The 12,432-nt window shown below is 43.6% G+C and overlaps 1 protein-coding gene across 1 annotated transcript in view; it reads right to left on the bottom strand.

The window, feature by feature from the left end:
• Positions 1–12,432, bottom strand: part of NDC1 (NDC1 transmembrane nucleoporin) — a 367,243-nt gene that overhangs the window by 134,724 nt on the left and 220,087 nt on the right. Inside the window, exon 14 of the mRNA XM_069642162.1 lies at positions 9,081–9,131. Coding sequence (XP_069498263.1) covers positions 9,081–9,131 — 51 coding nt within the window. The remainder of the gene's footprint in view (positions 1–9,080; positions 9,132–12,432) is intronic.

Genomic DNA, 12,432 nt, shown 5'->3' with positions numbered 1-12,432 from the left:
GTTTTGCTTTTCGGATATTTTCCAATTTACTGGAGATGGATCTTTTCTCCATTTTTGCAGTTTTTGCTGCAGCAGTTTTTTTTTTTTTTTTTTTTTTTTTTTTACTATTTCCTGGTTATAGTAATGTTGATGAATCAGTTTCTCTGTAGCAGGTTTGTTTTTTTAAAAGGGAGTAAGACCCAATCATAGTTTATTTTCTGTTCATTAAGCAGCAGTGTTTGTTGGAAAATCTGTGGGATAGTAGCTAGCTGGTTTTTGCTAATTCTTAATCTGGTGTTGCCTCCAACGATATCAAGCCGCACGGGGGGGCGGTAAGGGCGTAAGATCTCCAGCTCCTGCAACAGAGATCGTAAGCATCGAATGATCGCTCTCAGTTGTAGTCCAGTAGCATATTGGTTATGGCTGGTGATAAGTATATATAATCAATGATGGTAGAAGAGTTACGGCATGACCATGTCGGGATCGGCAGTTTCTGATCATCCAGAGGTTGATTTAATAATTTCGAATTTCTCGCAGAGATCTCCCTCGACCAGCGCAGGGCTCTGATGGAAATGTCATTTGGACGATTAAGGAGACCGTTTGTCATATAGGTGAATATTGAGATCTCCACATATAATGAAATTTATATCATGGTATTTGGCACTAATTCTGTCCATTGTTAGAAATACGCCATTCAAGAAGTTATTATCGTTGATTGCCACTGGGTTCCAGCATGTATTGAAGATTGCAATCTTATTCCTTGGCTTAAATTGTGTGGTCCGATAAGGAATCCTGTGATTCCAGCAGAAATTCCTGGAGCCTCTCGCACTTTATTATGATAATCAGTTGAGTCCAGGAATTTATATTTTCTATTTCGACGAGGTTCCAAAATGGAGATATCTTTATCAACGTCAAAAGGCCTGCAGCCGTCCGGCCCCTGGTCCCTTTTGCAGCCGGATTGAGGACAGATAAACCTGTCGCAGGCCGGCGTATTGGTCATCCAAGTCTCTTGGAGGCATATAATGTGGCAAGATTCTAGTGCGAGGTCCGAAGGGTTGAAGAGATGGGATGATCCTCTCGTATTCCAAGAGCACAGTTTCCATCTATTGCTCTTTGGTGGTTATGATTGAGTTTCTGACTATCATCAGTTGTGATGCGTCTTCCTCATAGTGTCTCCAAAAAGGTTGATTATCTTGAAATTGTCCATCAGTGTCGGTTTGATTACCTGGTAACGGAGTGAGATTTCAGGGCTATTTTGGAGGTTGCCATGGTCACCTGGACAAAGGAAGACCCTGAAAAACCAAATGGCAGAGCAGGTTTGAAAAAAAACAAAAAACAAAACACTGGTACCCCAATGGCTTGCAAAAAGGTACATTTGCCAACCAATGGAGTAAAAGGTCTTGCACCCCTGGTGAAACCGAAATTAAAATATAGCTGCCATCAGGTCATCAAAACCACAGAGCCGCGATCAGCCTCAAAGAAACTCTTGCCTGAAGTCTTCCCCCACCCCGCTTGATCACTGCTGCAAATTCCCTTCCAGTTTCCGGTCTTCAGTCATAACAAGGAATTCAATTACGAAGTTTCTGGCTGCAGATCCTGAAGACGTCCAGCTGCAAACTCCTCTTCTGTGCCGAGTTACTGTGTTGGCTTGGGTATTACTTACCTTAAGCTTTGGGGGCGGTTCATGTGATTGCGAGTCCTCTCATCCAGTTCGTCCAGGCCCAAAGCTGGAATCCCTCTAGGGTGTATTCTCTGAAGTTTCTGGAACCTTTCTACAACTGTATAGTAAAATACTTACTTGTGTGAACAGTTTTCCTCAGGAACTAGTTTCCTACATCTGTGCCTATCCTGACATGTCTGTTGGACGCTAGAGGACTAGTGATTCCTGCCACTGAGAACACTCATGCTTCAAGAATAGGGAAAGACTTGTAAGGTTTGGGCCTTCTGTCCTGAAATGCGGCAAGTGTTTAAAAGTTACTTACTTGTGAAAGAGTCAGTTGGTAACTGTCCTTCTGAAATATGGAGCACTTACAAAAGTTCTTCCTACCCTTTGAATGTGTTTTGCCATTTGTAAAAGTATATATAAGGTTATTTTACTCACCAGTGAATTGGGTACCCCTCTTCCCAAAAGTAATGTTGTTAGGTTCACACAACTCTATCAGAAAATTAGTTTATATGTTCACCAACTGGGTCTTGCTTCCCCTAACCTGCTGTATAGCCTGTCTAGAATAAGTCTGCCTTGGGTTTTACCTACTGTTAGGCACGATTGTATGCAGTACCCTTTGGAAACACTACAACAACCCTGACTACAGGTAATAGGAAACCCAACCTTTGGTATAAGCTTGTACCACAGTTTTGGTAATGTGTTGGGCAGCCAGGCTTATGTCAAGAAGGGTCAATGTGAGCTGTATGGGAGTTAGAGGTTCACAGGGACAAGTATTCAAATAAACACTTACACACAAGGTTTCTTGAATAAACAATTATTAATGTATCAGCCAATTAGGGTAAGCCTTCTTCAGAAGGGAGCAATATAACAGTAACACTCAAATATACTTCATAAAATACACTCTCTAAATCCGCGAGTACCCTTTTGGAATGGCCCACAGACGCCACCTACACCCTCAGGTGACTTCAATAGCTGAATAGCTATGGTGCTGGGGACATTAAAATATCACTGTTGTATTTAGAATCATTTAGGAGTAAGTCAAAGGAAAAGGTTATTAGAACATACAAGAGACCACAAATATTCTTAAGCAGGCAAACACTTTCAGATCCCCCAATAAGAGTCATTCAGTGGAACAGGCTAAGCCAAAGTCAATGGGCAAAATTCTATATGAGCAGAAGCACTTCTTTACAGGTAAGTAAGAAAAGTCTTTGCACAATGTTTTAGATGACTTTGAAGAAAAAGATGAATCAATGTAGGGCCAAAAGCCGTTAGACTTGTGAGAGTAGAAGATGCAAGCAACTCTACAGCAAGAGGCAAGTTCTCTCAGACTTTTACAACACCTTTGGATTGAAGAAAAAGTGTAGCAGATGACTTCTGTTCCCGAGCAGCTCTGCAGCTAACTATTCCTGGGCCTCAGTCGCGGTGACAAGAGGGAGGACTTCTGGGGACTCATGCAATGGGACGGTCACCGCTCGCAACTGGAAATCTTCAAACAAGTGGCTGTTCGGTGTTACAGCTCCTCGCGCATCTACAGCAAACGGCAACACTGCGGTTCCTGGCTGTCCAGATGAGCTTTCCTTGCTTCTGGGGTCCCGCATTCTGTTGAGGGGGCTCATCTTCCTGGGAGTCCGGAGGATCTTCCTGGAGCTCTTGGCCAGTTTAAAAGCAACGCACACAATCTGGTGTTCCCTCCCTGGCGTTTCAGTTTCCAGCAGCAACACTGGAAATTTAACCAGCTCCGAGAGAATGTCCAGGTGGCTTACTTTGGGAGAAGTCGTCCTTGCAGGAGCTTCTCTGGCGATATGAATTTAGAGTTTCAGCACAGCAGCAGGGCTTCACTGGGCAAACCAGCGGTCCAGGAGTTGCAGCAGGCGTCCTCTTCAAGTTCTTCTTTGGTTCCTTCGTCCAGTGGTCGACTCTGCCTTCCAAGCCAAAAGCCTCGCTTTTTTTCAGTTCTCTCCCATTCATTCCAGCCTACCTGTCAGTCACCCAGCAGGGTGGCTGTCCTTGCCGGACAGTCAGCCGGCCAATCACTACAGAGTGCATTTGGGTCTCCTAGGCGACTAAGCACAGGGAGTTTCAGGCACCTCACTTCCTGCCCACCCCAAACACCCTGAATCCCACCAAAGGCAAAGCGGCAATGGGACCAAACTCGATTTGGCGCACAGAGTAAATCTCAAGAAGAACCTATCCACAAAGAAATGGTGAAAAAAGAACACCGGGGCCATTTTGACAAAAATGGCACCCTTGGGTGCTTTACTGCAGCTGCGAGCGCAGCCCGCGGTAAACGCACACCACGGTAGTTAAAAGTAAACCACTGCCACCAGCTATTCAGTGAGGACAGGGTAACATTAAAAATGTTACATGAGAAGCTAGACAAAGGGGATACTGGGTAACCCCTCCAGCATCCTATTGTAAAATAGTGTGTGCTGGGTCTAGAAAGTTACAAATGTAAGTAAAGTAAATTTCACTTTACTGCTCTGGGAAACAGTTCATCCCAGAGAAGGTATTTAAACCTTTGGGAAATGTGGAAGACTTCCCTGTGTCACTGCACTGAAGGTGCTGTGTAACACAATGTAAAAAGATGATGCCTAGGGAGTTTATAAGGCTCCATAACCAAAAGAAGCACAAAGTTCAGAAATCCCATTAATACATAAGAGTGGGAAAGAAAGGTCCCACTCTCTCCAGGTATAATAAATACAGCAAAGTTGCTGGGGGTCTCCAAGGTAGAGGGAATTAGCACATTTTTGAGAATTCTCCTTAACACCTACCTTGAATAGCTGTGTGCACTATGGGTTTAGCTGACATTGGTCTGCTGAGTGCAATCTAAAAGATAGTGTAAAAGAGTTATTGCTTACCTTAGTCTGTGTTCTACTGATCTGAAAAGCGACTAATAGTTTATTACACAATTAGGTTTTACTCACCTGGTATAACTGAGGGTCATCCTGAATGTACTCAAAGGTTCACACTTTTACAAGAATATGAATTACACTAAGAAAAGTATCCTGGTAACGGGGTTGGTTTACTATGATTTCTTAACTGAGTATCCCTGCTTGACTGACAGGACCTACCACTCTTGAAATAATCTAAAAGTAAATTGTGGTTTTACCACCCAACCCCCACCCCTCTGAATAGGTGTGTTCTATTCTAAATGTGTATGATAAGGTCCGACTTACCTAAAATTACTGTTACCTATTCTGAACAAGGTCTCTACTTTGGTCTGTGTACCTTAAGCATTGTGTTGTGTTTTTATAATGTGTTTATGATTCTATGACAAAGTACTTAGCCACCAAGATTCACCTTGGCCTATTGGTATTTATAATAAACCTTTATTTTGTATATAATAGTTTTGGGTGTCTTTCTTTGGGACCATTTGTATGCTACAGGTTATTTGTACGTTCCTACAGCCCTCTCTCCCTCCTAAGGTAGGCCTGGCTGCTCTGCCTATGCTACCAAATACTCAGGTGGTACAGCCTTATACTAAGAGTGGAGTTTTGTACTGTCTGGTGTATGGTTTTACTAAGCTCTTAGTTAGACTTCAGAAAAACTGTCCTAACAACGTCCTGGCATTGAAAGTCCACTCAACCTCAGATAATTGTTTTCCATAGAGAACTGAAAACATTTGTTCCCTCACTAGCATTAGAAGTTAGTTTATGATCTCTTGCTCTAGAATAAGGCTTAGGTGCTCCAATGCCAATATAGTGCCTTAGAGAGAAAACATGCACTTAACAAGTAACCATACCTATATCAAAAGGATTGCAGAACCAATGGCAGCAATGCTCATCCACGAAAAGACAGACGAACTCTAGTAGTGTGCTAAGGAGAATTTTCATTTCTGTGCTAATTCCCTTTAACCTTAGAGACCACCAGCTCTTTTGCTGGACTTAAGACTTTTTAACGTTTAACTCCTGAGTGAATGGGACCTTTCTCACTCTGTTTTTCCCCGATTTGGATTTTGTGTTTTCACTGTTTTTGGAATATGACAAACTCCATAGGCATCTGCTTTTTGTATGCCGACATTGCACCTCCAGTGCTGTGTCACTTAGGATTAAAAACCTTTTCTGGGGTGAACTACTTTTCCCACAGTAATGTGAAATTGATCTTAACGTGTTTGTAGGCACATGCCATCTTATGTTGAGTGCATGGTGGGGTAGTGGGGGGGGGGGGGGCTGGTTACCTAGTAGCCCCTTAACCTACTTTCCCATGTAACCTTTTTTGTTACCCTCACTACTTTAAATGGCTGTGGTTTTATTTTTACTACCATTGTGTTTTTCTACCGCAGGCTGAAGCATCAGCTGCAGTACAGCACTGATGGGTGTCCATTTTGTCAAAACGCCTGGTCTTCTGCCATTTTCTGTTTGTGGGGTCTTTCTTGGCTTTTACTCTGTGCGTTGACAGATTTGAGCCCTTTGTGTGTTTTGCCTTTGGTGGGCTTCTGCCCTGAAGCCTGCCCCTGGCTCCAGTATGTCTGGAAGGGCGGGATGTGCGGGAGGATTCCGAAACCCCTGTCCTTTGTCTCTAGGTATGCCTGCATGAAACCAGTCCCGATTGGCCAGCTGGCTCTCTAGGAAGGCCAGCCACCCTGCTGGGTGATTGAGAGCCTAGACACTGCAGGAATGGGAAACCCTGCTTAAAAAGGCGGGGTTCTTGGGACTACAGGCAAAGGTGACCACTGGAAGAAACATCTGAAGAAGAAACCGTGAAGAGAAGCCGTTGCAACCTCCTGGACCTTGGAATTGCCCGGTGAAGCCTTGCTGCTGTGTTGACCTTTTTCGTATCTACAGAGAAGCTCCAGATGGGACTTCTTCCCTTGGGTTAGTGGAACCAACTAACCCCGAGATGAACTCCACTTTGGCGCAATCCCCGACTTGCTGTGCCTCTCCGTTGCTGCAGAAGTCTAATGCCAGGGGTTGAGTCTCCATAACAGAGTGCAACATCTGCCGACCAAATCTGGCCAAAAGCTCCAGGAGCCTCCTTAGGACACTCCAGAAGCAGGATTTCCTGATCCATAGTCCCCTCGCCAGAGTGCACAACCGAGGGAGCAAGGAAAGACTAACCAAAGTTAACCTTTCTACATCAGTGCTGTTTGCGAGGCACTGAAACCGCAAAGTGCAGCTGATTCGAAAAGAGCTTGTAGCTGCCGACGACCTTCCCGAATACCGTCGCATGAGCCCTCCAGACGTCCTCCCTCTTGTCCTCACAACCGAGGCTCAGAAACCATGGTCGGCATAGCCATAGCAAGACAGAATCCAGCTGGACCACTTTTCTTCTAACCAGAGGTACTGTTTGGGCTTGAAATATCAAGGTGCAATTGAAGTATTGATTAGAAACATTAAGATTTACGTTAAGAAAGGTGTGAGGTCCAGCTAATCTATTTTTCCCCCTCTTTTTCCTCTTCTTTCTGCATTTTGTACCCCATTGACTGTGTCCATCCTGTAGCCCCCATTTTTTGTCCCCTCTTTAGATTCAAATCAAATCTTGAACACTTTATATTTTTTGCATGGTAACCATTGGTTACTGTTGAATGTATGTACATTTCCTTGACTAATATTGTTGGCATTGATTGTATATGAAGAACTCTTTTTGCCTTGGAAAAAGACCGAATAGGTTGAAACACTTGTTGGCAAAACCTTAAGGCGAACTTCAAATATCCCTACTAAATTAAACTGACACATTGAATACCTGATGCCCACGTACATTATGTGACTAGAGCTCTATACTTATTAATTAGGACAAGCGCATTTATACAGACACGTCTCCTAGTTTACTATACTGTTACTGCTTGGAAAGGCTCATCTACACTTCATTGGAGGATTCCGTTTTCCTCACATTTTCGTACTGTTCTACCCTTTTACTTTCATTAACCCTTTTTTTCGGAAACTCAGTCTACAAAGCATACTGGTGTTATATATAAATGACAACACTATCCTTGTAATTGAACTCACTTCAGGGTGTAGGAGAAATGTATTAAACATATTGATAGTGTATTTGTATAGCGTCTATACACATGTTTCAAAGCGCTTCAAGGCAAGGGAGGGAGCAAGGAAAACAATAACATTCTTACAAGGCCTTGAGACATTAAGAATGTGAAATTAACTATCGTACTAGGCCTGACGACATTTCAGATAGTGCTAGAGCTTTGACAATGATCGGGGGAATTGGGTTGTAGGAGGTAAGACAGACAACGACTACCATACTAGGCCTTTACAACATTTCTGGTAGTGCAATGGAATGACAAAAGTGAGAGAAGGGGGTGAGAGGTGGCGGGTACTAGGCCTGATGACATTACTGGTAGTGCTGGAGATTGACAAAAGAATGGAACGAGGGGTGGGGTGGGGGGGACATAGCAAGCGACTATCGTAATAGGCCTGCCAATTCTGAAAGTGCACAGAATATAGGGTGGGGGGTGGGGGGTGAGGGGAAAAGAGAGGAAGAGAAGAATGAGAAGCAGCTAGTGTGGTAAAAGAGGAAGCACCAAAGCCAGCAAAATACAGTGTTATAGAGCACATAAGCAAGTGGTGGTGAGAGCACATCAAGTTGCACAGGTCAGAACTGAACACATAATGTTGCAAGAGATTAGCAAGTGCAAGCCAAGATTCAAGTAGTACATTGGCACAACATGACTCATGGTCACCATGATTACGTGATGCTTAAGGAATTCCAGCAATGAGAATGACGAGATTCGAGATGGGTGAACCAAAGTGAGTCACATGAGTCCAAAAGTCAAATCAAAGCATCAGCAACAAGACGGTGATGGTGCCGCCATAATGTGTCAATACAAACTCCCCGCAATGGCCAGAGAGGGATTGTTGATGCATATCCAAAGAGTATTCACCAGCGTTATTGATTCTGAAAAGTAATGCCAAAGTTTGCTTGAACTGTTATAAACAATTGCCTTTTTAAAGAATGCTTTATTAATGTTAATTAACTATTTATAACTGAAAACTTGAGTGTAAGGGTTACTTGTATTGACTGATTTCATCTGTACAGCTCTACAGCTCTACAGCTCACATTTACCCCTCTTTAGATAGGCCTGGCTGTTCAGCTGCTCAGTCACACTACCAACTTGTGTAGTACAGACCTATACCAAAAGGTGGGTTACCTAATACCAAGCAGATAAGTGCTGGGTAGTCGCAGAGTGTGACTGCTCATTTATTAGCTAACAGTGTGATCATTTGAAGCACAAGTGAGAACCAATACAGTAGAGTGAATGATTAAATAAAAGTGCCCTGTGTTTCTACCCATCTCCTCACATCCCCCAGACAACTCCAGACTCTGGAGTGGAGTTGCTTGGTAGTGAGGAACCACAGAAAACCCTGCATTCCGCGTAAAAGACAGGCACTGAAACTGACATCACGTAGGTGTGCAAGGGTTTAGGAAGTAAGATGCATGATTGAAAAGCATTAATCCTTTTGGTGTTTGCCCATATTCTTACCTTACTAAATAAATACATGACCAGCATTCGCCTAGACAAGAAAGCTTTAACCTGAAAAATCAAAAATAAAACAAACATTACACACAACTCTAGAAATATGTATTCACACATTGCCATTTCTTCCACCCATAAGTCTGAATATCATTAACATGTATGTCATCTCTTTAGCCAATTGACCCTTTAATTATTTTATCCTCCACATTAATGGGTTTTGCACATTCTTTTAACATTTGTCATGCTTTTTAGTACCAGCCCGTGCTGGGATTCAAACGCAATGGACACAGGTCACAGAAGCAAGCCACTGAATTATCCGACAGTGCAGTGTTCATGTACATTACCATTTAGTGCAAGAACAGAAAGCATACCTTAGAATTGTTTTAAGTGGTGCATGGCGAAAACATGTTTTGGGTGTATGACCCTGGACTGAAAACTCCCCACTCTATTGGTGACCTTTAACGAAGGAGGATGTTGACTGTAAAGTTGTAATGGTGAGAAAAACACCTTTGTTTTTCTTATTCATAGACTTAAAATTCCTCGTTTCCACTCCGTTAGTGCATCCACACTTTGGAGTAATTAAAACCCTATTTCTTTTGAACAATTCTTCAGCGATTCATATACAGTTCTTAATACCGCTGATCTCCAAGGCTTGCATACTTGAGTCACCAGTCTCAAAGGATTCATTCCTTGATTTATTAGCACTACTGAACGGCTTGGAGTGTTTGAGCGCTGGCATAATGCATTTCTTCACTTAATTCCATCAAGTGCTTGCACAACTCCACAGACTATCTATATTTTCAGACTCTCCCGTAACAAATTTTGGCGCAGGCTGACCTTCATTTGGACCATATGTCAGACATGCAGTTCTACTCAGTTATGAAATCACATAATAAACCAACCCTGTTACAAGTATACTCCTTGCAACATTACGTTTTAGAACTCAGTTCAGAGCTAGTAAATCAACTCACTTTCTGGAGGGGCCTTAAGCTACTCTATAAGTATGAACACAACTATTTTTGAATGCACTAAACAAGTCAAGGAAAGCAAAGCCCAATTACACTTTAAAACACAATGTATTTAAAAGGTAGGTAATTGACCCAATGACTATTTTAGAAATGTTATAAGCTGTTCCAGGGAAAGCACAATCGTGTGTTATAAGTTTAGAAGAGCAGCAGCTATTCAAGGTAAGTGAAACCATATACTTTTAAGAGGGGCTTCAAGCAACTCATAAGATGAGCACCAACTTCAAGACTGTAGGTCTGTATAAAGCAGATCAAGGAAAGCAAACTCCTAGGCGTACACTTTAAGAATGACACTTATTCAAGGTAGGTAAACCCTATTGGTAAGCTTTTACACCCATTTAGTTAAGCAATGATAAAACAGTACCAACACTGATTACTTTTTAGAATATGGGACATTATTCGAAGTAAAGCAATGTCTATATTTTTTAAAGGGGGCAACCAGCAACTTAAAAAGCAATAACTTCTAGACACTTAGTAACTTTTATATTGTACATATTCAGTTACCAACCACACTAAGAAAGTACACTGGTTATACTCAAGACAATCATTTTCTTTTCCAGTCCTTCCTTAGTCTATTGTAGGGTTCTCTCAGAGGCAGAAGAGGGACCCTTGTGGTCTAGGAACCAGCTGTAGGCAGGTTGAAATAGGGTTCAGTTACAGGAAAGTTCCAGAGGATATCTTCTTAAACAAGTAAGTATCAGCTTCAGAGTTAGTTAGAAGTGTTCAGGTACTTCCGAGAAGGCTCCCTATATATGTGTACCAGCATTAAGCCTGGGCAAGTGGTATGGGCAAAACGCCCAACCACACAGATCACCCACTCAGCCTCACTGGATTCACACAAGACATGGGGTTAATGTTACCGAAGCCAACACAGTACCTTAGGAGAAAAGAAGAGCCAAGTGGATGCCTTCAGGATGCAGCAGCACAGGACCTGGTCCCTGGATTCTTGGTCTAGAGACGAAAGAACTGGACACTGGATGAGAACTTGCAGCAGTCGACAGAGGAGGTTTCCAGCAAAGGTTTGTTCACAGATTCATGCGGCTCTGGATTTGGCGCCTTTGAACAGCAGCCGGAGGAAGAACAAATATCGCTGTCCAGATTCTCTTCACTCTCTCGGTCCTGCACTTTGGTGAGGGGACTACAGGGATTCGAATCATGTCTCTGGAGGTCCAGCAGGAGCCCATGCAACTGCCAGCGAGGTTCGGACTTCGGAAGACCATGCACTGCACCCAGCACGAGGTCCCAGGGTTTTGGCGGTTTGCAGCCCAGCAAGGTCACAGCACGTTGTGGGATGGTTCAAAATGCAGGTCTTCTTGAGACTAGTGGATCACACCAGCCGCCGAGTAAGTTATTGCATTCGGGACACCCAGGGCGATTGGAAGAAAGGGATGCATCAGGCTTCGGTTACACAGCATGCTCTGTTGACGGTCGCTACAGATGTCTTTTCTTCATCTTCTGATTCAGCTCTAGTCGACGTGTCATCAGCTTCCAGGTTCAGAGTATTTATTAGGAACTACAGCACAACATTTGCAAACTCTCCCTGCAGTTTAAAGAAAGGGGCGGTCTGGCTGTCCAATCAGGACAGCCAGCCCCCACACCCCCATTGGGAGTTGGTTCCTTTTAGACAAGGAAAAAGGCAAAGGGCTGTAGAGTTTTGGACTCCTCCCTCACTTCCTTCCTGCTCAGACACTTTAGGTTACTCACCGTAGTGACTAACGTCCTTAGTCCTCTTTCCTCCATACTGCCTCCATACTGCCTAGGGACCAGAGACCGAACCTTTCTCACCAGAGAAACCCGTGGTGGGACATATGGAGGAAAGGGGACTAAGAGTATGTTAGTCACTACGGTGAGTAGCTTATAATTACCATTACACCCTGTCCCCTTTGCTCCTGGGCGATTACAACTGATTGTAGACCCTACTTAAGCAAACAGATTCTTTAGAACCGCCTGTCCGAGGCCGCGTCTGACCTAGAGGCAGCGTCCCAACAGTTATGCTTACAGAAAGCCAAGGGGGTGGTCCAGGTTGGAATGCCACGGATGTGGTCGTGGCCCCGACAGCGTGGGCTTGCATGTTAGCTGGTAGTGGCTTGTGCTGCCTATTTGATGGCTGCAACTATCCACCTTGCAATGGAGGCCTTGGGTGCTCGATACCCGGGCCTAGAGCCCACAAAAGTAACAGAGCATCCGACTTGTGGAAGCCCTTGGTCCTGTTCAGATAAAAATTGAGAGCACCCAACGTCCAGACAGTGTCACACTGAGCCTCGGCAGTGTAACACAGTTAGCAAAGAACAGAGGTAAAACTATTTCCTCGTTTAGATGGAAAGATGAGGGTA

This window comes from Ambystoma mexicanum, chromosome 1q (genome assembly GCF_040938575.1).
Source record: "Ambystoma mexicanum isolate Mex_15411 chromosome 1q, UKY_AmexF1_1, whole genome shotgun sequence".
Classification (NCBI taxonomy): domain Eukaryota; kingdom Metazoa; phylum Chordata; class Amphibia; order Caudata; family Ambystomatidae; genus Ambystoma; species Ambystoma mexicanum.
Note: the sequence above shows the minus strand (reverse complement) of the source record. Positions and strands in the feature narration are given on the sequence as shown.